General features: G+C 41.3%; 2 protein-coding genes across 11 annotated transcripts in view; one reads left to right on the forward strand and one right to left on the reverse strand.

Moving 5' to 3' along the window:
* Positions 1–466: 466 nt before the first annotated feature.
* LOC146704134 (nuclear receptor coactivator 5) lies at positions 467–10,578 on the reverse strand. Of its 2 annotated transcripts, XM_085461090.1 has the most exons (9): positions 10,357–10,578; positions 10,161–10,247; positions 8,517–8,590; positions 8,218–8,341; positions 5,839–6,038; positions 2,704–2,982; positions 2,415–2,585; positions 2,003–2,242; positions 467–1,913 (listed from the first exon to the last, which is right to left on the reverse strand). In XM_085461090.1, the coding sequence occupies exons 1-9, from the start codon at positions 10,416–10,418 to the stop codon at positions 1,876–1,878; spliced, it is 1,275 nt and encodes a 424-aa protein (XP_085317216.1). In that variant the 5' UTR covers positions 10,419–10,578; the 3' UTR covers positions 467–1,875. The 2 variants fall into 2 exon arrangements, with proteins under 2 accessions (XP_085317216.1, XP_085317217.1); XM_085461091.1 differs by lacking the exon at positions 10,161–10,247.
* A 5,223-nt stretch (positions 10,579–15,801) lies between these two features.
* Positions 15,802–21,359, forward strand: part of cnot1 (CCR4-NOT transcription complex, subunit 1) — a 30,893-nt gene continuing 25,335 nt past the window's right edge. For 8 of the 9 annotated variants that reach the window (XM_085461095.1, XM_085461099.1, XM_085461092.1 and 5 more), the window contains exons 1-4: positions 15,802–15,934; positions 17,322–17,620; positions 18,078–18,185; positions 21,075–21,173. In XM_085461095.1, coding sequence (XP_085317221.1) covers positions 17,519–17,620; positions 18,078–18,185; positions 21,075–21,173 — 309 coding nt within the window. In that variant the 5' untranslated portion in view covers positions 15,802–15,934; positions 17,322–17,518. Of the gene's footprint in view, positions 15,935–16,817; positions 16,892–17,321; positions 17,621–18,077; positions 18,186–21,074; positions 21,174–21,359 lie in introns of those variants that run through there. The other variant, XM_085461093.1, reaches the window with a different exon arrangement.

Here is a 21,359-nt window from a genome sequence, read left to right on the forward strand (position 1 = left end):
AATATATGAACATATATAAACTGATAAACAAAGGCTAGACGAGCAGGTGGCAGTAAAAACAAACAGCTGGAACAACTGGCAACAGGTCAGCAACATGACTGTGTATAAAAAGAGCAAAGTAGAGACTCTGGTGTTTAAAACTACACTAAGATGTCAAAAGAACATTACAGCAAACACGCGACAGAAAATCACCAATACAAATGTACACAACTACTTCTGTGCCACTTAATATGCAGTTCGCTACCATGAAGCCTGGAAGCTGTTTCCTGTGTGTTACTGTACAGCAGCTCAGGCAAGCTTCCAGTATGGAAATAAAAATGAGTCCAGAAATCTCCATCCACGCGAGAGCTTCAACTGGAGCTTAAAAAAATCCTCATACAACTTTAAAAACCGATGCAGCGAAACCAAAGCCTGTCCAGGCCTCACTCGCTGCTGCAGCAGCTCGTTGTACAAAATACACAAAGGGTTCACTTTTATGTTTTATTCACTTAAATAGACTGATCAATACGTATGTGTTAGGAATTTGAGCACTAACATCTATTCAGACTCTTACAGAAAGATGCGTCAGTTTGGTGAACTTGTATCAAGATGTTCATTTTAATTCGTAATAAAAGAAAAACGTCTCAAAACATTTATAAATGTTTTCTTTGAAAATATAATCGGGACTCCAAACCTGTTCAACATCAGCACGCCGCACAGCAAAGGGAAAAGCATACAGTGGTTCAAAAACATGAAGAAAAAAACATTTTTACAGTATCTACAAAAGCAAAGCAAAGTGTTTGTCTTTGTGAGGCCTCAGCCTCCCGCAGCTCCAACAGAAAAAGGCTTCTTAACCAGATAAATGCTTTTCAGTAATGCTAATAAATATTAGCAACAAAACAACAGTGTGCTAGAAATTCTAGCAATGACAAAAAAAGCCACATATGATAAGTAGTTGTTTGTTCCAGACTCGTGTGCTCTGCCTGCATCACATATTTAACAGATATTAAGCTTAAAGGCTGAAACCCACAGCGTGTAACCAAACCCGTGGAGCCTTCTTACTCACATCAGACCTGCCATTCAGAAAATATGTGGTCACTGGACTTATAATGAAGAGAGTCGCATTTCTTTCATTTATGCTGGGAAATAGTTGGAGCTTAGTCTTGTGCTTTGATAGAAAGACTCTGTCAGAAGCCTGGGTAACAAAACAAAGCTGATAGTTGCAATTCCAACGTCACAAGGACGATTATTTTACTGAAATGTACTGTACACGACAGCGATTTTACTGTGCACAGTGCAGGAAATGCAATTTAACAAATACACGTGTTTGTGTTCTGCCATGAAGATACTGCATGCATCATACAGAGTCCTTCAGAGTGACCGTTTTCCTCTGTGGCACAAATAAAATTACACATGAATCAAGTTATATTTGAACCAGACATACGGCTCCGAAGAACAAACCATTATAAAGTGAAATATCTGTTGTCCAGAGAAACTTTGAGAAATTCAAAGCACCATGTTGAAAAACTGTACACAGCAAGTAGGCTCGTGGCGTTTAATACAGAAGACGTCCTGTTGCAGCCGTGATTGGGTATTGATTACTGCGTGGCTGTATTTCTGTGCAATCAGCTAAACGAACTACCTGATGGACCTGTGCAACACTCACCAACAGTTACAGACCCTGACGGACAAAACATAAAAAAGGCACCGATGCCTTGGGGGGGGTCTTAACATTACCACTCAAACCATCCACAGTGAGCTGAAGACATAACATCAACTTTCATTTATCTTCCAGCTAAATTTAGATAAAAAACATAAAAAAGGATGCTTTTGCTCTAACATGAAGTGATACACTGTTCATAACCTGCAAATTTGTGTGTGTGTGCGTCTCATTTCCTAATGCCGGGGGACACTCTGACGAAGAAGAGGAGCACCTGAGAAAACAAAGAGGCAAAAAACACGACTTTAGGACAAAAGTTTAAGAAAAGAAAGAAAAAACCCCCAAAAGAAACCAAAGACCAACCTGGAGACGACAGAAGTGGAGGGCGAGCACTCTTTAGAGTGGGAGGGGCTCCTCTAGTGGGACCTCTGGGGCCTGGGTGGAACACAGGAGGAGGGTGGAGCAGGGGCCCACGAGGCACACCGGGACCGCCGTAAGGGATGTGTGACGACAGGGGACCTCGGACAATTGGGCCCCCTAACGACGGACCAGGAAGGCGATGCAAGGAGAGCAGCGGAGGAGGTTTGGTTTTGGGATGAGCAACTAAAAATAAAAAGAAGCAAATCAGCCTCTAGCTGTTCATGATTAGCAATGCCGTGGTAGGTTTTAGCACTCTCACCAAAGTAGGACACCAGGACTTTTCATCATGCTTCACAGCCTCACAGCATTAAAGGTTTGACAGATTTAAAAAGACACAAAGAGGGAAAACCCAAACCTGGTGAAGGCAAGAGGGGTACAGGTGAAGGTGAGGCGTGGTCTCCCATGGGCCCCCCTGTTAAAGATGCAGGCTGAGGCTGTGGTGGCCCAGATGGAGTCGGAAGCAGAGGAGGTGGTTTCCCCAACCCTGGAGGTAACATGATCCCTTTCTCACCCTCACTGTTGGAAGCTGAAGAGATAAAACGCAGGTGAAACAGAGATATATGACCTAAGGACAAAGCAAAGCTGATACAAGAAGTCAAAGCTGAAACAGCGCTTCTGTAGGAACTGCTGTGTAATCGTTTCACCTTGTACGTGGTCCTGCCGAGAGCGCACGTACTCCGAGATGGTTTCCAACTCCTCGGGGTACAGATGGACACCCTCGCCTAACAGTACGAGGAGCTGACGTGTTTCAGAGGGAACGGTGTGGCGCGCGATCTTTTCTCGATCCAGAAAGTCATCGAGCAGCTGCGACGCCTCGGCTGCAATGTCTGCTGGGTCCCTCGGGGGTCGCTCTTTAGCCAGTCCACGGTTGTACTCTGCTAGAACAAAGTCCATGGCCTGGTCTTTGGGCATGTTTCGATGGACTGAGGAGGGAAAGGGAACGGTAACGGTGAAGTGTCATGAGGCTGAGGTAGGAGAAAGAGGTGAAAAAAAGATCCCTTTCAGCTCGCGCTGAGATCGTTTTGATGTCAATGTTGGGATCAGCTGATTAAATTAGTATTTTGGTAAGTAATGCTTCGGGGGGTGGGGGTGGTGTTGGATTGCTGGATGTGTGGCACTGAGGGACATGCATTTTGTGCAAATACGTGCATTATCAGTAACTTTAATACAACCTGATTAGTAAGTACTGAATTTATCTAAATGTGCATCCAGACATTTTATTCTAAATATAATGAATGGTGACGCTTTTTCAGCTTTGTTTCTGAGGACAGACAATTGTGTTTGTTGAATTGATCTAATTTTGGTTGAATTCACCTAACAATGTGTTTAACATTTGTGTTATAAAGATTAGGTCGTGTATGTGTGCTAATAAAGCATAAAATGTCATATTAAGCAGATTTAAAGCAAACTGCACATTATTACAACTTGAGTTTGATTTTATCCAGAGCCTGGGTCATGCCTCTGTAAAACCGGCCGCACGCTTCGTCCAGGAGGATACAAAAGATAAAAATGAAAATCCCCACAGTTACGAGGTTAGATCATAAAGGTCCATAAAACCATAACTGATTTAAATGTAGCCAGTTTCCTCCTCGTGATCATATTTAGAGCCAGTATCTGATCTGATGCAGATCCAAAGTTCAGCTCAGGCTTTGGAGTCGAGGATTACTCTCTGTTAAAAAGTGCTGCTTGTTCAGCTTCAACCTAAAATTTCTCAGTTTGAGAAACCACAGGCATCAGGAGCATGGTCACGGTCTCCTTTTGACATTCACAGCAAATCTGCTTCCCAGGTTCAGATGTGAAAATGCAGTCCTACAGTAGGAGTCCGACCGTAGGAGTTCGAAGGAGAAAACTGGGTCAGCTGAACTGTGATACACGCCGCTGTGGAACTGTGAAAGGATTTGTATACAATCTTCACACTAGGGCTGCCACGATTAGTCGACTAGTCACGATTACGTCGACTATCAACTAATCGACTAATTTAATAGTCGACGCGTCGTTTGAAGCTTTGTAAGATCCTGAAAGGCGCAGGAATAAGTAGCAGGATTTAAGAGCTCAGTTTCCAACAATGGCGGTAGCTAGTTAGTTTTAATGTTACTCTTATTATTCTTTCTGGGTCACAAAATAAACGTTTAACATATTTTCAGGCGAGAATGTAGCTGTGTAAACCTCAAATATCTGCTCAGTTTATCAAGACATCGCATATTTTCAAAAGCGCTCCGACGTTTTCGGAGACGTCTGTTACCCACTAGCTCGATAGCTAGCCGGGGGCTAGGCTAACTAGAGCCGTGAGAACACCGGACTCCCGGCAGATCGTTTTCAAACCCACCGCCGTCTTTCACTACTCAGGTTAAACATATATGAGTCACTTAGATAACTTAATGTTATTGTTTGGCTTTTTTCTGTGTTTTTTATTTGTTGATGAGATGAGATAGCCTTTATTTGTCAGTTCCAGGTCTTTTGCCCACAACCGAGATGACAGACCTTTATTTGTTCCTGAGTAAATCGGTTTGGCTGAGATTAAAGTTATTAGATTAGGTTAGATTAGATAAAATAAAACTTTATTAATCCACTGGGTGGTTTTCACACAGCTGAACAAACGTCAAACAGAAAATTGATTAAACAGAAGTGTGAGATGGTCGAGAATTTACTCCGGTGTCCCGTTATATTTTAGGGAGCAAAGCGCAGACGACTGAGTTTATTAAACTTCACCGAGACAAGCTGCAAATTTCATTAAAATTTAATAAACTACCATCTTGTGTTTATTTTTAGTTAGCACAGACCTTAAACACATAAAGCTGTAAGCTAATGATGGTTATATAAGAGCAGATGCTGCTGGTGCAATAAGCTGTACGTTTTCTGTCCAATGGATGATGATCTGATTAGTCGACTAATTACAAAATTAATCTGTGACTAGTCGACTATCAAAATAATCGTTTGTGGCAGCCCTACTTCACACCATCCTGAGAATTTTCTGTCCTCCCTGAAATGAAGTTTCAGCTGAAACGTTGTAGTTTTGCGACACTTGGTACATCTGGTTCCCACAGGACTGAGGTGACACAGAAATACTTTTATGGTCTGTGTTGCTAAACGTCTCGACTGCACCTCATATGCAGCTGAACCTGACCTCAAGCCCAGGTCTTGCGTTTGGCACCTGGCACAGATCGTGCATACGTCTGATAATAATACAGATTTGGTTTATTTGTTTTTGTTAAGAGTAACACTCACGTTATCGCACAAAAATCAAAGATGAAGTGAAGTTGGTGTGTAAGCTAACAAATAGTCTGAATGGTAGCTACAACGTTGCCTTTGTGCCGTCTTCCAAAGAAGTCTGATTGTTGGTTTGGTCTGGTTTGTTATTTGGTTTAAGATAGCAGTTAGTGACAGAACTGATGACCCATAAAATGAAACACATGTTGTAATAAATTGACCGTTTTTTAGTTTTTGGTTTGGTTTTTTTGGGATGTATTGTCATGTATTGTTGTGTGAAGTATATGCATGTGCTAGCCAAAGGATCGTTTGCCAAGATCCAGCTATTAACATGTAGATATGATAGACTCGGCACAGTTTTTAAATGCATGCATGACTGAAGAACTGTAGCTTTGTGTAACTTTAGATAGTGGTCTTTTAAATGGTAGTGTGTCTTTTTAATTTATTTGGTTTTACAAGAAATTTGTTTTAGACCTCGTGTTTAAAGATGTGGAATCTACAGACTGTTGAACTGAGCCTAGTAAAAGGGATGGTTTGGTAAGTTTGAAGGAATACGAGGGGTACGAACTTACTTTTGAGGGATTCTGAGAATATGATAACAGTGCAGGAGGACAGAGCTACGTTTGTCTGCTCCACCAGAATACATAAGGGGGAGCCTTCTGCTCGGACATCCTGTAGGGCCCGGGTCAGGCCCGATTCCGCTTGAAGGTAGAGCATTTCCACTGACAGGCCACGCTCCTGCAAGCACTGGCTTAGCGATTTGGGGTAATCCCTTTGAGAGGAAGAGAAACACTTTGTTAACGTGACATTTCTATATTAAGCGACTCACCTCGTATAGGAGATACCCCGAGTTAAATCTGTGACGGAGCAAAGGGTGACTCCTTCATTTAAAATGTGCTTTCCCAACAAAAACAGTGTTTTATGTGAAGCTAACACAGATTTTCAAATCTCTCATCGGTGTGATTAGTGTTGTATTGTGGGTTTATTCTTAATGAGATGTTTGTACCGTAAATATTATAATACTAGTATTTCATAGTGTCTTTGGGATACTGAGAAAGTCAAATAAAGTGCTGCATCAATTTATACTTATCAATAAGCATTTTATAACTGCCAGTCCATCTGTATCAACTGAGTCTCATAGTTAGCTTGAGTTATACTCCTGTGCTGAACCAATTCCAGTGGTTGACACCCTTGTGACTATACTAGTAGGACACTTTATTAAGTACACCCTGCAAGTTCAACAAGGTGCTGGAAACCATTCCACATTAAATGTGTCCCCTAAAATCAGCACTCTCTCTGATTCTGATGCTCAGTTTGAACTTCAGCAAGTCTTCTTGGACACGTCTGTATACCCAGTATAGGGTGCATGGCCGTGCCATTCAACACAGGAGTATGGCCTAAATCAAGCCTAAGCGGCCATATTTGTGATTCAAATTAATCGTTGCTTTTAGTGTAGAAGTGCGTGAAAATTGACTGATGATGTTGCAATCTTGCAGAGCATAAGGAGTGCAAGTTTTTTAGTGTGCTTTGACCGCTACTCTGTTAGACTTTTACCATGTGTAGAATGTCATGGTCGGGGGGTGGGGGGGTCCAATTTCACTGCAGGTGCAAACTTGCATGTGACAAATAAAGGTTTGTTTGATTGATTGATTACTGGTTTACAACTGTGGCAGTTTTTCAAAAGCATAAAATAAAGAGTATTTTAACAGAACGTGATCCAAGTGGCACATTTGATATGTGAAAGGTGTATTCAAGAATGTTTAACCTTCACATGTATGTATCTGTTAATGTACTTCAATGCAAATCAGTGTGTAGTTGAACACTGAATTTTAAAGATGTGCTACATGACATTTTTTGACTGTGCATAAATGAATACAATCTTCGTTACTGACTGATCAAGACACCAAAAACAAACAGCTGTTCCAACTTTATGTAAATGTGTTTGTGTGAGTGACAAAGTGAGGTGTTTTTTTGCTGGTGTTCACGTTGCTTCGTCTGTGGTTGTCAGTTATCACAACTAATTTAACAGACAATCATTCAACACAACACAGGAAGAAAACTACGTGTGCAAAAAAACCTGTGGGCTTTTACTTTGGTTTTTGTTGTTTTTTTGTTTGTTGCCATGGTGACAAAGCTTCACAGCAGACATCTGCATTGGAAATGTGGTTATATGAACACTTACACACAGGGTCTGCGTGTGAAACACTGTTAATACATCAACAAAAAGACTTTCCAAAGGGAACAAGAACCTAAACTTGAGTAGCCAGAACAAATTTGAAGTTACAGCACGTTAAATGTGAACAAAGCCTCGTAGCTGAAACGATTTGCAGCCTGCACAGCACACCAAGAAAGTAAAGAAAGGCAAGCAAAAAACTGACGGTGATAATAAAAGGATAAGATCTGATACAGAGTTATAAGTCCTTCTGCTCCTAACACTTTCATTGCCTCATACTTACTGACACATCAAAACAGCTTTCATCCAATAAGTCTCATCCTGCAGGGAACCAAAACTCCACAGTCATGGTCTGCAGCTGCTGCTGGAAGCACTCATTTGTTCTGCGGTCTCTGTGAGCTTAGCACAGCAGCACAAGAACCAGTCCTCCATCTGCTGCAGGCTCTGATTAAAGTGACCCTAAAGCTCACAGCAGAGCTCCAAAGCAGGAGGACGACTACTGTGGCCAGCTGCAGTCCAAGACGGTGCAGTTGACTCAATGACACTGAGAAACACTACAACAGTAACCTGGCCAGCAAGCCAACCGGTAGGGAAAACACCAGCCGGGGAAAGGTTGTTAGCATCAACTAAGGTTTTAATATAAGACTGAGGAAGATAGAAAAACAAAAGATAATATGAGTCGGCCCGAGTGTGGGGAAACACTGAATGATATCAGTCTCCTCACGCTGATAGTAAAGGATAAACCAGCAAATTCTGTTGGCAATGAATAAATACTCACAGGCACTGTTTGGTAACAGAGAGAACCACGCAGTCGGCTGGCTTCCTCTCCTCCTGCACCTGTCTGTAGAACTTCTGATACAGCGTTTTACGTCTGTCTGCTGGAGTGCCACCCTCTGGTTTGGCTGGAAGTTTGAGAACGGTGACGTTGAAAGAGACTCGAAAAGCGGCAAAAATATTACTGCACTCTTTTCTTCTTTGGATCAATGTGTAATTAAGATTTTAGAGTATTTAAAAACATGTCTTGTGTAAAGCGTATCCATTTTGCTCATACGGACAAAACAAAGAAACAAATCTCACCATTTGGCTGATGCTTGTAGCCCTCGTACTTCACACTTCCACTGTAGTTTTGGATTTGCTCTAGCTCTTCATAACTGAAAAAAAAGCAGTGAAAAGTGTCATAACAGTTTAATATGGGAGGTATTTCTATGCCTCCTCTACGACACCTTAATATGACGAGCATATAAATATCCAAAAATAGATTTTCTGAAAGTGAGACTCAGAGAGCAAGTGCACGAAGGAGCCTGTGCGTCCGACATTCAGTGCATCAAAGTTTTAAGTTTCACTCAAACAGCTTTTTCCCCTCACAACACAGAAACAATAGTAGACTGTTGCAAACACCGTATTCCTGATGTCTTACTAAAACATTACGTCAGCATATTCTGACATTCACACTTTCAAAGGATTCACAGCTAAAGTGTTGAAATACTTGATTTTGTCATAGTTGACAGTAAAATTACATCCGTCTTCTGTCCCAAAGTACAGAATAGAGACTAAAGTATGGGATCACCCACACTTTAGACCCACGGGAGCTGCTCAGCTGCCGGAACCCAAACCCTGAAACTCCAGTGGCATGTCAGCACAGATGTTCATTGAGAAGTTTGGAAATGTGGAGTTGGTGAGTCAGCAGAGCGCAGTCGGTGACCCCACTCTCTAACTTTACGTTCGTGACCGAGTGGCTGGTTGCTAAACTTTACAAAAACACATCTTACAGTTGACTGTGGAATATGTAGGAGAGAAGAAACTGTTGCAGTGACGGTATCCTATTATAGTACGACGCTCAAATTCAGCGTACTCGTTTGAATGACCCATCCCGTCACAAATGTTTGGAACGCCACAGCCAGGAGCACACACCTGTGACACCTCACTTAAAGATAAAAGGTGGGCCCCAATTCTTCCATCCATATAGCACATGCTCTACAGTGAACAGTGTGCAATATTTTTCTCATCAGGAAGCAGCAGTAACACGTTACTTCTATACTAGTCTGGTGACATGGCCGCAAAAAAGTCAGTGCAGTTTGCACAGAGCTCAGAACAGCTGCTTTCAGCTTATATACTCTAACTAAGCACTAACAGTTTTACAACACACACTAAAAATTAATGTTCAGGTAACTTTAGTTCATTTTACATCTATGATTCCAAACTACCAAGCTTCTATCAGTACCTGCTTTGCCTGTTGCACATGCAATTATGAACTTACCCAAATAAAAGTGATTTCTGTGTTAAAGATGAGTCTACAACCTCGCTAGGCAGCTGAAACTGTAAGTGTACTCAAACTGGAGAGCTGCATTCAAAGTTTGGTCTAACCAGTTAAACCTGTAAACAAGATCCTAGAATTATTTGTTTCATGATTTACCTTCAGGGAGGAAAGAAAAGTCTGGCTGGGAAGGAAGTAAGATGTTCCCCAGTGCTGACATAAAGAGAGTTGGGCAGCTATAAGGAACTATTATTATTATTATTAATAAATATGACTTATAGCAACTTGGAGGCTTTAAATGCAGTTTTTATTTACTAAGACGGTGCATTTTCTTTCATCTAAAACAAAACCATGAATGACGTGTAGCACTACACACAGAAGTGAAGGTGCACAGTAAATCACTCATAATAAAGCTTTGGTCACTTTAAACCATTGCCGACAACAAAAAGGCTGCCCGAGGCTGGTACCTGTCCAGGGCATCCTTGAGCTCTTCGGTCCTCTCCTCTCTGGTTGGGTATGGAGCTGCCCTCCGAAACACACGCGGCTGTGGAGCACTACACAGCACAGGTGGCGGTTTATAGGGCCGCTAATTGACAGCGTTTCACGTTTCTATATTATTGTGAGCTAGCAGCTAATGCTAACCTCGCTAGCCTGGAAACTCACCTTCCGTTAGGGTTACCGGATGGCCGCCGACCACCCGCAGGTGATTTCACCCAAGACGACATTTTGCCTGCCTTTAAACTTCACCTCAGCAAAAGGCAGCTTTAAAAACACCCAGAAAAAGACGCTCTCCTGGTGTTATTCCGCCAATGTTACCAGATACAGCCTGTGGTGATGAACGAGGAGGGGAAGAGCTCTTCTTCTGGCTTTACTGCTCTCACAGTGTGTAGGTGCACCATCGCCCCCTGCTGGACGACCCTCTAATAACATTAATGGTTGCGCCTTTGAAACTCCTAGCAGCTTGTAGCTCTTTGTTTACACATTAAAAGTGATTTGTAAACAAACAGGCAGAAACGAAACTACAAATTAACTAAATGTAGGTGTTAAATTTAAAACTTGACAAATAATTAATAACTAAGGATGTAAAAAAATGAAATATAAAGTGATAATAATCGTGAAACACATATATTAGTAAATAAATATATGACATATAACTCCATTAATTAGTTGAATTAAAAATACAGATTTCAGTACAGCATTTACATTTGTACACTGCTGTTTATTGTCATATTGTTTTTCTTCTTTCTTCAAATCAAATCAAATCAAATCACTTTTTATTGTCACATCACATGTGCAGGCACACTGGCACAGCACATGCGAGTGAAATTCTTGTGTGCGAGCCCCACAAGCAACAGAGATGTGCAAACACAACAACACAAACGAGCAAAATACAAGAATGGCCAACCTGAAACTAATAAATATATGTACAATATATAATAGTGTATGCATTTCTGGATGTGTATACTAAATATTTTCCTACGTGTGTGTGTGTGTGTGTGTGTGTGTGTGTGTGTGTGTGTATACACATTTTTACAAATTAAATAGTAAAAAAATAAAATAATAATAATAATAATAATAAAATATATAAAATATACAGAGTTGAATATGTGCAAAACAAGTGGCATTTATATACAGTGTGGAGTGCATAATGTTGAAGTTCCAGTAGTGAAGCTGAGGTGTCTATGACGTGTTCAGCAGTCTGATGGCCTGGTGGAAGAAGCTGTCTCTCAGTCTGCTGGTACGGGACCGGATGCTGCAGAACCTCCTTCCTGATGGAAGCAGTCTGAACAGTTTATGGCTGGGGTGACTGGAGTCCTTGATGATCCTCCCCGCTTTCCTCAGGCACCGCTTCCTGTAGATGTCTTGGAGGGAGGGAAGTTCACCTCCAATTATCCGTTCAGAGCACCGCACTACTCGCTGGAGAGCTTTGCAGTTGTAGGCGGTGCTGTTGCTTCTGCTCCTTCAGATTAATAATCTCCCTCCATCTCACTAGCATGCATCTCTGTCACACCAACTCACAGCAAGTCCTCCTTTCTTTGTGGTCTTCCTCCTTTCTTCCTGCCTGTCAGCTCCGTATTCGCCATCCTTTGTAAAATACATGCACTGTCCTCCCACTGCACATGTCCAAACATACTTGAGTCCAAATACTCAGTTTGAGTATTTTCTCTGATATTCTCCTTTACAATCCTGTCCATTCAGGTCACTCACATCACTCATTTGCCTCCTCTCCTCTTCATTACCTGTTTAGTTTTTCTTTCGCTGACATTTTTTAGCAGTACTCCTTTTCAAAATTATCCATGTAAAAAACAGTGACCACAAACAAACCCTGACCTTGCATATCAGGTTCACTCAAGTGACAGCAGTAAAGTAAAAACTGAGTATCACAAAAAAACAAACAAAAAACCAATACCTGGGTTGGTTTAATTAAGAGGGAAGCTGGAAGCATCTGTGAGGATACCACTTTAGGATTTTTCACTTTAATCAACACTCAGCAATCCAGGTGAATGATCTGCCTGTGGCTTTACAGATAATAGCCTGTCTGATCTTCAGTGAATCATAAGCACACCTGCATGTTCTTTTTATCTTTTAGAGAAAGCTTTGATTGCTTAGAAACAAATACGTTAATGGGTTTGGTTATGCTTCGAAAGATGTGACGACCATACTGTGTACTGTGGGTTGGAGGAGAGGGCCATGCCATCTGTGGTTACAGATAAGGAAGACAACCGAAGATAAAGAGAGAGCAGATTTCTCCTGTTTTGGCTTCCTTTCATTGGCTTCCTGTTAAATCCAGAATTCAAAATCCTGCTCCTCACATACAAGGTCTTAAATAATCAGGCCCCATCTTATCTTAATGACCTTGTAGTACCATATCACCCTATTAGAGCACTTCGCTCTCGCTCTGCAGGCCTACTTGTTGTTCCTAGAGTATTTAAAAGTAGAATGGGAGGCAGAGCCTTCAGTTTTCAGGCCCCTCTTCTGTGGAACCAGCTTCCAGTTTGGATTCAGGAGACAGACACTATCTCTACTTTCAAGATTAGGCTTCAAACTTTCCTTTTTGCTAAAGCATATAGTTAGGGCTGGACCAGGTGACCCTGAATCCTCCCTTAGTTATGCTGCAATAGACGTAGGCTGCTGGGGATTCCCATGATGCACTGGGTGTTTCTTCTCTCTGCATTGAATCATACTTGTTATTAACCTCTGTCTCTCTTCCACAGCATGTCTTTTATCCTGTCTTCCTTCTCTCAACCCAACCAATCACAGCAGATGCCCCCCCCCCTGAGCCTGGCTCTGTTGAAGGTTTCTTCCTGTTAAAAGGGAGTTTTTCCTTCCCACTGTCACCAAAGTGCTTGCTCATAGGGGGTCATATGATTGTTGGGTTTTTCTCTGTATGTATAATTGTAGGGTCTACCTTACAATAAAAAAACCTAATTGAGGCGACTGTTGGTGTGATTTGGCGCTGTATAAATAAAAGCGAATTGAACTGAACCAGGTTGGATCTCCATATTCTTCTGTTTCCATATCCTGAAACTATTATCCAGGGTGTATCTGACAGTACCGTCCCAGGAGACTCCAAATCAGCTGCACTGAGTTGTGCAGCTGACTTGGGTGTGTATAGTCCCATGTTGCCTGTTTCTGGAAAGGTTAATATAGGTTACGACTGACAATGCAGCCCTCAAGATACCTTGAGACAGCTGCACACGTCAGTACAATGATCACATTATATTCCGTTCATCTCCAAATCTCGATTTGAGGACATATCATCAGTAACTGATGGTTCAGTGAGGTTCAACATTTTAAAAATTACCCTTGGCAATTGTATCAAAGTCCATCAGTCCTTGGCACGTGTCTCTTGGCCAATTTTGTTTTCAAATTTGCTGTTATTCAGCACGGGGAAAAGTCTATCTATGACCTTTTCTAATAACATACATATGTATGTTTTAGTTACCTTAATGAAGATATGTCTTCATGATGGCATGAGAATCAACTATTATTTTAAGTGTGCTATCGTGACTTGACTCAGAGTTCACCCCTGTTTTTCTTTTCTTGGCACGCCTCCTGTTGTTTAAACTGTTTGTCACAGAGCAGAGCCTTCTTCATTTCCACTGCATCTCCAGTTCGAAGCTTTTGTCCTTATTGCCCCCCCTCTTTTTCAACCATTTTCTTTTTCAGAAGGACTTCCAGGGTTACCACATGAGCTTTAGTATGAAGCCCTATATTTACTGATGATTTATTAGAAGCTTGTGTTTTCCTTCAAGCTTTTTTCCCCCCTACTTCCTTCCTGTGTTGATCTTAAAACTGCTCATTAAGGGATTTATTGTCCTCCTTTATCTCCTAGAAAGAAAGCATCTCTGAGTCCCCGAGCAAGTGTGTTTCAAAACATGAATTCAAATTCATTGTGTTCAACAAAATGTGAAACTCTAGACAAAAAAACAAGGACTCGATAAAAAAAAAAAGATGTTGAATACTTGGCAGTCGAATGAATGTTGGTTTTGATGAAGGAAACAATACCTGTCAGTCAAGATGGGAGCACCCAAAGAGGTTTCTGTGGGCGATCGTGGCTCAAGAGTTGGCAGCTCGTCTTGTAATCAGAAGGTTGCCGGTTCGAGCCCCGGCTTGGACCAACTCGGTCGTTTTGTCCTTGGGCAAGACACTTCACCCGTTGCCTACTGGTGGTGGTCAGAGGGCCCGGTGGCGCCAGTGTCCGGCAGCCTCGCCTCTGTCAGTGCGCCCCAGGGCAGCTGTGGCTACCATGTAGCTGCCATCACCAGTGTGTGAATGGGTGGATGACTGAATGTGTAAAGCGCTTTGGGGTCCTTAGGGACGAGTAAAGCGCTATATAAATACAGGCCATTTACCATTTCTGGACAACTATACAGCTAACATGTTGTATTATGTCAAGACTTGGTAAGATTTCACCTTAAGAATACCAAGCTATGAATAAAAACTGATTTTATCTTGTTTAATATTTTCAATATAATTCTATTTATGTTATTGGATAGTTAGATAACTAACGCTATCCAAACTTTGAGGATTGATTCAAGGATTTTTATTGTCATTCCAACACCTGTACTGATCAACAACAATGTGAACACAAGAGGAATATTTGCAGAACCAAGGAACTGAACATGTTTACAACATGTGCAGCAAATAGCACAAAGACAGGCGATTGCTCATATCTGTTGCTTTTGGTTGGGAGTAGCAGATGATAGAAAGCACCACCAAAGTTCAACCGTGTTAACTGTCTCTTAGTCTGGGAACTCTACTCTTGATGCTCCTGCCTGAGGGGAGGGGGACAATAATAGTGTGTGTCCTGGGTGACTATAGGCTCTTTCAAGATACAGCAGGTCCTTTTCCTGCATCTGCTGATGTAGATGTCCGTGGTGGTGGTGAAGCTGCTGGCAACAATCCTCTGTGCAGCTTTCATCACCCTCAGTAGAGTCTTCTTCCCTGTCACAGAGCAGCCGCCACACCACATAGTGATGCACGAACCACACATCTGCAGAAGGAAGGAAGGAAGTGTTTTGGCTCCAGGTAAAATCCTTGCTGGAGACCATTTTCACACCTGCTTCCCCACTTTCTGTGCCACCTGAAATCTATATCTCATTTATTTTCTTGACATTGACGCTGACACCAAACTGCCTTTCCGCCTGCTTGTAGTCAGACCAACCTTGTAGGTATCTGGCCAACCCTGCAGGCTATAGGTGGGATCTTTTTTTGTTTAGCCGTACCATCCTTTTTTATTTACAACCTAATGAAACCCAAATCGTCTGCCATGTCCCTGAATTTACAACCCCAGTGACATCGTTTTCATCATTACAAAAGAAACAGAAAGCACAGGCTGCAGAGCACCAGCCTGCTCACCTTCACGTGTGAAATTTGCACAGGTCCCTTTAAAATGTATTCCTTCCTAGTTTAGGGGGAAAAAATCTGCACAGCAAACCTTTTTATTTAGATATTTTTAATATCGCCAGTTTCATTGTTTGTCGTATATAACTTCTTCTCTTTTATCGTTTTAAATGAATAAAATACTGACTGAATATGTGGCGGTTTCAGGTGTGTGTCGCGCGAATAAGTTCACGCACTCGTCTCTCTCGAACCGTGAGCGCGCCGCGGCGGTGATAGTCGCCATTTTATTTTGAAAATCAAACTGAATTGAAGGCACGGCAACCCTTCCATTTCGTCAAGTTTGTTCCGAGAAACAAAAAGAGATGAGGATCTGAATTACTTTATTGAGAGCACGGTGAGGCTTGTGATGTATTTAACAAATGATCGTGGATTGCTTTAGGTTGAGAAATTGGCACAAAAGCAGCGATATTAATACGGAGAATAGCCGTTAGCTCCCGGAGCGGGGGAGGTCTACTTGCTGAGAAACAGCTGTCATATTGGTGAACGCAAAAAAGTAAAAATTCCATAATTTAGCAAAGTTTTTCGTGTAGCGAAGGTACCGCTGTATACGTGTATTTGTTCAGGTAACACGTGAGATTTACGTTATGTCCGAAGATAGCAGTTTTAAGTAAAGTGTTAGCGATTCCATAAACTAGTCGGAGCCCGAAGAGAGAGCGAGGCTAGCGTTAAAAAGGTTAGTGCTAACGTTAGCTGACATGATCGCGCAAAACCCGTCCGAGTATTGCGCTCGCGGCCTTCAGGCTTCCGGCCAAATGTGGCGTTCCAAACCTTAGTAGTTGCTTACATAAACAACTTGTATCTGAATGTGTAAAAGGAATGCCATTTTATTCGATTCTGCTGTATAACAATAACCAACATGAAACGGGACTCACGTTGCCGTTAGCTTCACATTGCTAATGAGATAGCATTAGCCTGTACTCTCGCACCCGGGGCTGGTAATGGGTTAATGTTGGTATTTAATCAGCGACGAATGGTATCGATCCGATTTAAATTCCCGTTTAGACTTGGCTGAGTAAACAATAATACATCTCATGTTTTATGTTAATACGAAGCTAATATTCGGTGAACATAAGGGCTAACTGCTCCGTAGCAAGTGTTTATCAGCGTCATGGTGATAGTTAGCTCGAGTATTTGGCATGTTTCACTACTTGCTACATGAACCGAGTCCCTGAATCTTGACATTTTTTAAACGTTGTCTTTATTCGCATATTAAGACGTTTGGGTAAATTATGAATCTGTTAACGCTCATAAAAATGTCTCATGCTTGCGCATAGGTACTCTCCAAGATTTGGTAAGTTACGTTAGCCTGCTCTTTGTTTCAGTGTGTGATTTCCACACTTGTCCTTTTCTCATTGTAAACTCAGGGCTGGTTGCTTTTAACGCCACGTACTTTTTTGGGGGGCATTTCATTAAGTGACCAAACCGGAGTGACTCTGTTCCAAACATTACGGTGTTTTTAAGGCCTAGTGTAGTTTATGCAACCCTATACAATCTTAGTGCATATGTTGTACCAAACTGTGTGGCAGTAACTTCTTTCACTGTTGTTTCTGAATTTATTAGCAGATAAGTAGCCATGCAGTTATTCACTGCATTGTTGGGTCTGTCATTCAAGTAGGCCTCATTAGTGGCACCTAGGCTGCACATAAAGTTTAGTGCAGCTCAAAAGTAAGTTTCTCTCTTATATTTCAAAGTGATTTTTGTGTTTGTTTTTCTTGTTTCAGATGCTGAACTTGATTTTAAACTGAAAGACTCTACCTACTTAGCACCGGGAGCCACCCACCCACCATTACCTTGGAAGTCAACATTATTCACACCTTTTGGGGGGGGGGAGCAGAAGTAACTTATCACTGAAGTGACTAAAGGGGAATAATGGTGATTTTGCGCCGTGCTCGGCCGCCTGCTTCCGCCCCAACCAGCAATGAATCTTGACTCGCTCTCGCTGGCTTTGTCTCAAATCAGCTATCTGGTGGACAATTTAACAAAGAAAAACTACCGAGCCAGCCAGCAGGAAATACAGCATGTGAGTGGTAGCGAAAAGTCTTTACCGTTATTTATTTAATTTTAAATTTGCAAACAGATATCTTGGAATACTTAAACACCACAAGATATTCTATTCACTTAAAGTTGTAGATGTTTAAAACCTTAATTAAACAAAAAATTGCATTTTTCTTCTGTTTTAGAGAGCTGTGTGTGTGTAAATTTTATGATGCTAATACGCTAGGACTGCCCAATGTTGATCAGGGTCTGCGTATCAGAGAAGTTTAAGTTGGCTCACTTTCAAGATACTATTGGATCAGCTGGGCAGTGCTCTTTTTCCCTCGGTGAAAGGAGGAGCAAAGAGGACACGGTCTTGCCGTTTTGATGTTTCACTTGTGGCCACATTGTTATGAAAACTTGAACTTTATATGGCTTAGTGTGTCTGTGATGGTCTATGTGACATGTTCTGACATTTTGGTGTGTTTCATGTGCTCTCCCAGATTGTAAATCGTCACGGTCCTGAGGCAGACAGGCATCTACTACGCTGTCTCTTCTCCCATGTGGATTTCAGTGGCGATGGTAAAAGCAGTGGCAAGGACTTTCACCAGGTAACTTTAAATTTGAGACGTTTGAATTCTGGATTTTCATATGTGCTGTTGTCATATAAGGCTGCAGCTAAATTTTGCCAGAGGAGCAAAACAAAACTCTTGAGTGGGTTTTGACAGGTTTTTGTCTTACTAGAAGGGATGTGCGCAGAGCCATTAGGTGGAAAACACACTTAGCTTTAACATGGTGGCCGAGTGTTCGTGTTTGTTCTTCAGTTTGCTCAACCATTGCTTATCTCAACTTCTTCGTACTTGGAAAAGATTTTGATGGGGGATCTAAGAAGGTGCGGTGTGGCATTTTAATTAAATGTTTTTAAATTTATTTGTTGTTACCCTTTGATATGTTTTCACTGACATCCTCCAAGGTGGCTGTTTGTTCACAGCATACACACACTTTGTTTAGGAAGAATACCTCAGTTTCTGCAAGGGTATTTTTTTTTCTTTCTTTTTTTTTAAGGCCTGATCCTGAAAAATTGCTGGATCCATAAAGACATGCTCCATGGAGCATGTAGATAAGAAATTGGCTGCCAAATGGCAGCATGGTGTTTTTAAAATTTAAATGTTTACACAGGATATGTTCATTGCTTTCTTTGAATTTGGCATTTTTCTTTGACATTTATTACCGCTAGAATGACAGAAACAAGGACCAATAACAAAGTAACAGCGCCTCTTTTCTTTTAAATTTCAGTGGGGATGTTGTTTCCAAGCAAAATGTCCCATTCCTTTCATAGTATTTTGAGCATGACTCACTCAAGCACTACAGAAAAGCCATAACCACCCTGAACTCACACATGCACTGACCACACACTTCACCCCCCAATCCAACGACTTCAAACAGACTACCATCACTACTATGCGTTACTTTATTTACAGTGTGGCTTATTGCACATAAATTTAGAACACTATTTATTTTATTGCAGATTTGTATTTTTTTTTTTTTACTTTTTTATATTTTTTTTTGACTACTGTTCATGTGTATATAGTGCTGCAGAACTGTGCACCTCACACCCCTTTCTTTTCCCACATGTTTGCATTGGGTAGGAGATGCTCTGTATCACATTGTATGTGAGAATCGTGACAGTAAAAGGCATTCTATTCTATACAGCTGTGAACACATGTGGCATCAGTGAACTCTGTGAGAGTTGAGATATTAGACCTTAGGGATGGAGATGGGGCTGATACTAATTGTCTGTGCTTGCTCCTTAGACTGCCTTTGCAACATTGGGGGTCTTTTGTTTTGCTGTAGTGATAATAACTGTAAATATACAACCGCTGGCTGCAATTTCTCCATTTTGAACACCAGTTAATGTAATGTATAAGGATATAGGCGTTTGACGTGTCAGAAATACAGTAGTTACAGACTCTGACCCTTGCACTGCCATCTACTTACTTGATGACTAACATCAAAGCACGATCTGATATCCTCGTGTTGGTGTTGTTCCCAGATCATCATACTAAATGTTGTTCCAGGATCAACATTGCAAGTGACCAATCAGAATGTTGTGACGTCATACTTTTGCGACTTCGGGAAAAACCGGCGTAAAACAAAAAACTGTACTTAAGCTGCGAGAAACCGCCTCTGTCCGCCGATCAACGGACCCTGACCCTTTAATAAACAGTAAGCAGAATTGATATTGTCCTTGCAACATTGGAATTTCATAAATGCACGAATGGCTTGGCGCGCAAAAGAATAACGTCACAACAATGTGATTGGTCACTTGCAATGTTGAACCTGGAACAACATTTTCATGATGGTCTGGGAACAACACCAACACGAGGCTATCAGATCATCCAACATCAAACAGACACGTAAGCTTTTAGCAGTGGATGACCAGAAACTCTGTTCTCGCTCCAAACAACTTCAGAAAATAATCAGTCTTTTAAAGTTGCCTGAAACTTTCCTTTAACTTATTATTGGTTGTGTTTACAGCAGTAATTTGGCAGAAATGAAGAGAAAAATTTATCCTGCTCGAATTTCAACTAGACTCTATTTGGAAAGAATAAAAATGGTGTAAACAAAACATTAGGGTTAGGGGGTTGCAATATGGAAACTAAAATGTAAAATGGTTTCACTTGGTAAGATCCGTTTTAACCTCTGGTTTAGTTTCACATCTCTTCTTGAGAGTCGGACTGCTGTTGCTTCTTGGAGCCCCAGTAATACGTAGAAGGCTGATGTAATCAATTCCTGTTTAGTATCATATTTATTTTTCTTCTTCTTTTGTGAACTTAGCGTTTGTTATTAAATCTGTCATTTTCTGAAAGCTGTTGGCCATGAAAACATGAAAATACATCTTCCTTTGAAATTACCTTTAAACTGTTGGAGCAACTATTGTAATAAAATCAGCTTCCAGCAGCAAAGTGTGAGTCCACTGTGGGTGGCTGTCCAAGAGTACAAGTACCTTCTTTTCACTTTGACAGTAACTTATTAACTGAGCTCTGATGTTGTAAGCTGTAAGACACAAGCATCTGTCATCAACTCCTTCACACTTTATGTTTAATGACAATCTTATACATTTCATATTTGGTAATAGTGGAGTTGGGCAAACAAAACTTGCAGAAGAAAGATGAATCCTTGCTTAGGACACTGCTATTATAATCAGAAAATTAGCTTAAACCCCTGAAATGCACGTTGTTTGTGTCTTTGACGTTATTAAAAAACAGAATACACTTTCTCCGAGATGCAGTTTGGTGTGTTGACAGCTCACCGCGGTCTCTGTGCAGCTTTGTTTGTGCCCCTGTAAGTGGGGAAACCTATACTTCATAAGTCACTGGTAACTCTGTTAGGAAAGTTACATTAATTAAAATGGCTTAGTCTGGTTATTGTTTTTATGAGTTTTCTGATTTTGTTCTTCACCCTAAACTTTTTTATTTTTTTCCTCCAACCTGTCAAAGACACAGTTTCTGATCCAGGAGTGTGTGTCGCTGATATCAAAACCAAATTTTATCTCTACTCTGTGCTACGCCATCGACAATCCCCTGCACTACCAGAAGGTAAGGAAAGATGCTGAAATGTCAGCGTATCAGTAAGATAAGCTCTTGATCTATTAAACCACTTTTTTACATGTTGGGCTTTAACCCTTTAAGACCGGTCGGAGTGGGCACGCTCCATGTTGTGTAACTATTTTTAAATTCCTGTAGCTCTGCAACCACGTAAGCTAGCGCAGTAATTTTTTTTGC

This window comes from Copadichromis virginalis, linkage group LG7, assembly GCF_057382275.1.
Source record: "Copadichromis virginalis isolate Kocher_CV1m ecotype Utaka linkage group LG7, C_Virginalis_male_GT1.1, whole genome shotgun sequence".
Classification (NCBI taxonomy): domain Eukaryota; kingdom Metazoa; phylum Chordata; class Actinopteri; order Cichliformes; family Cichlidae; genus Copadichromis; species Copadichromis virginalis.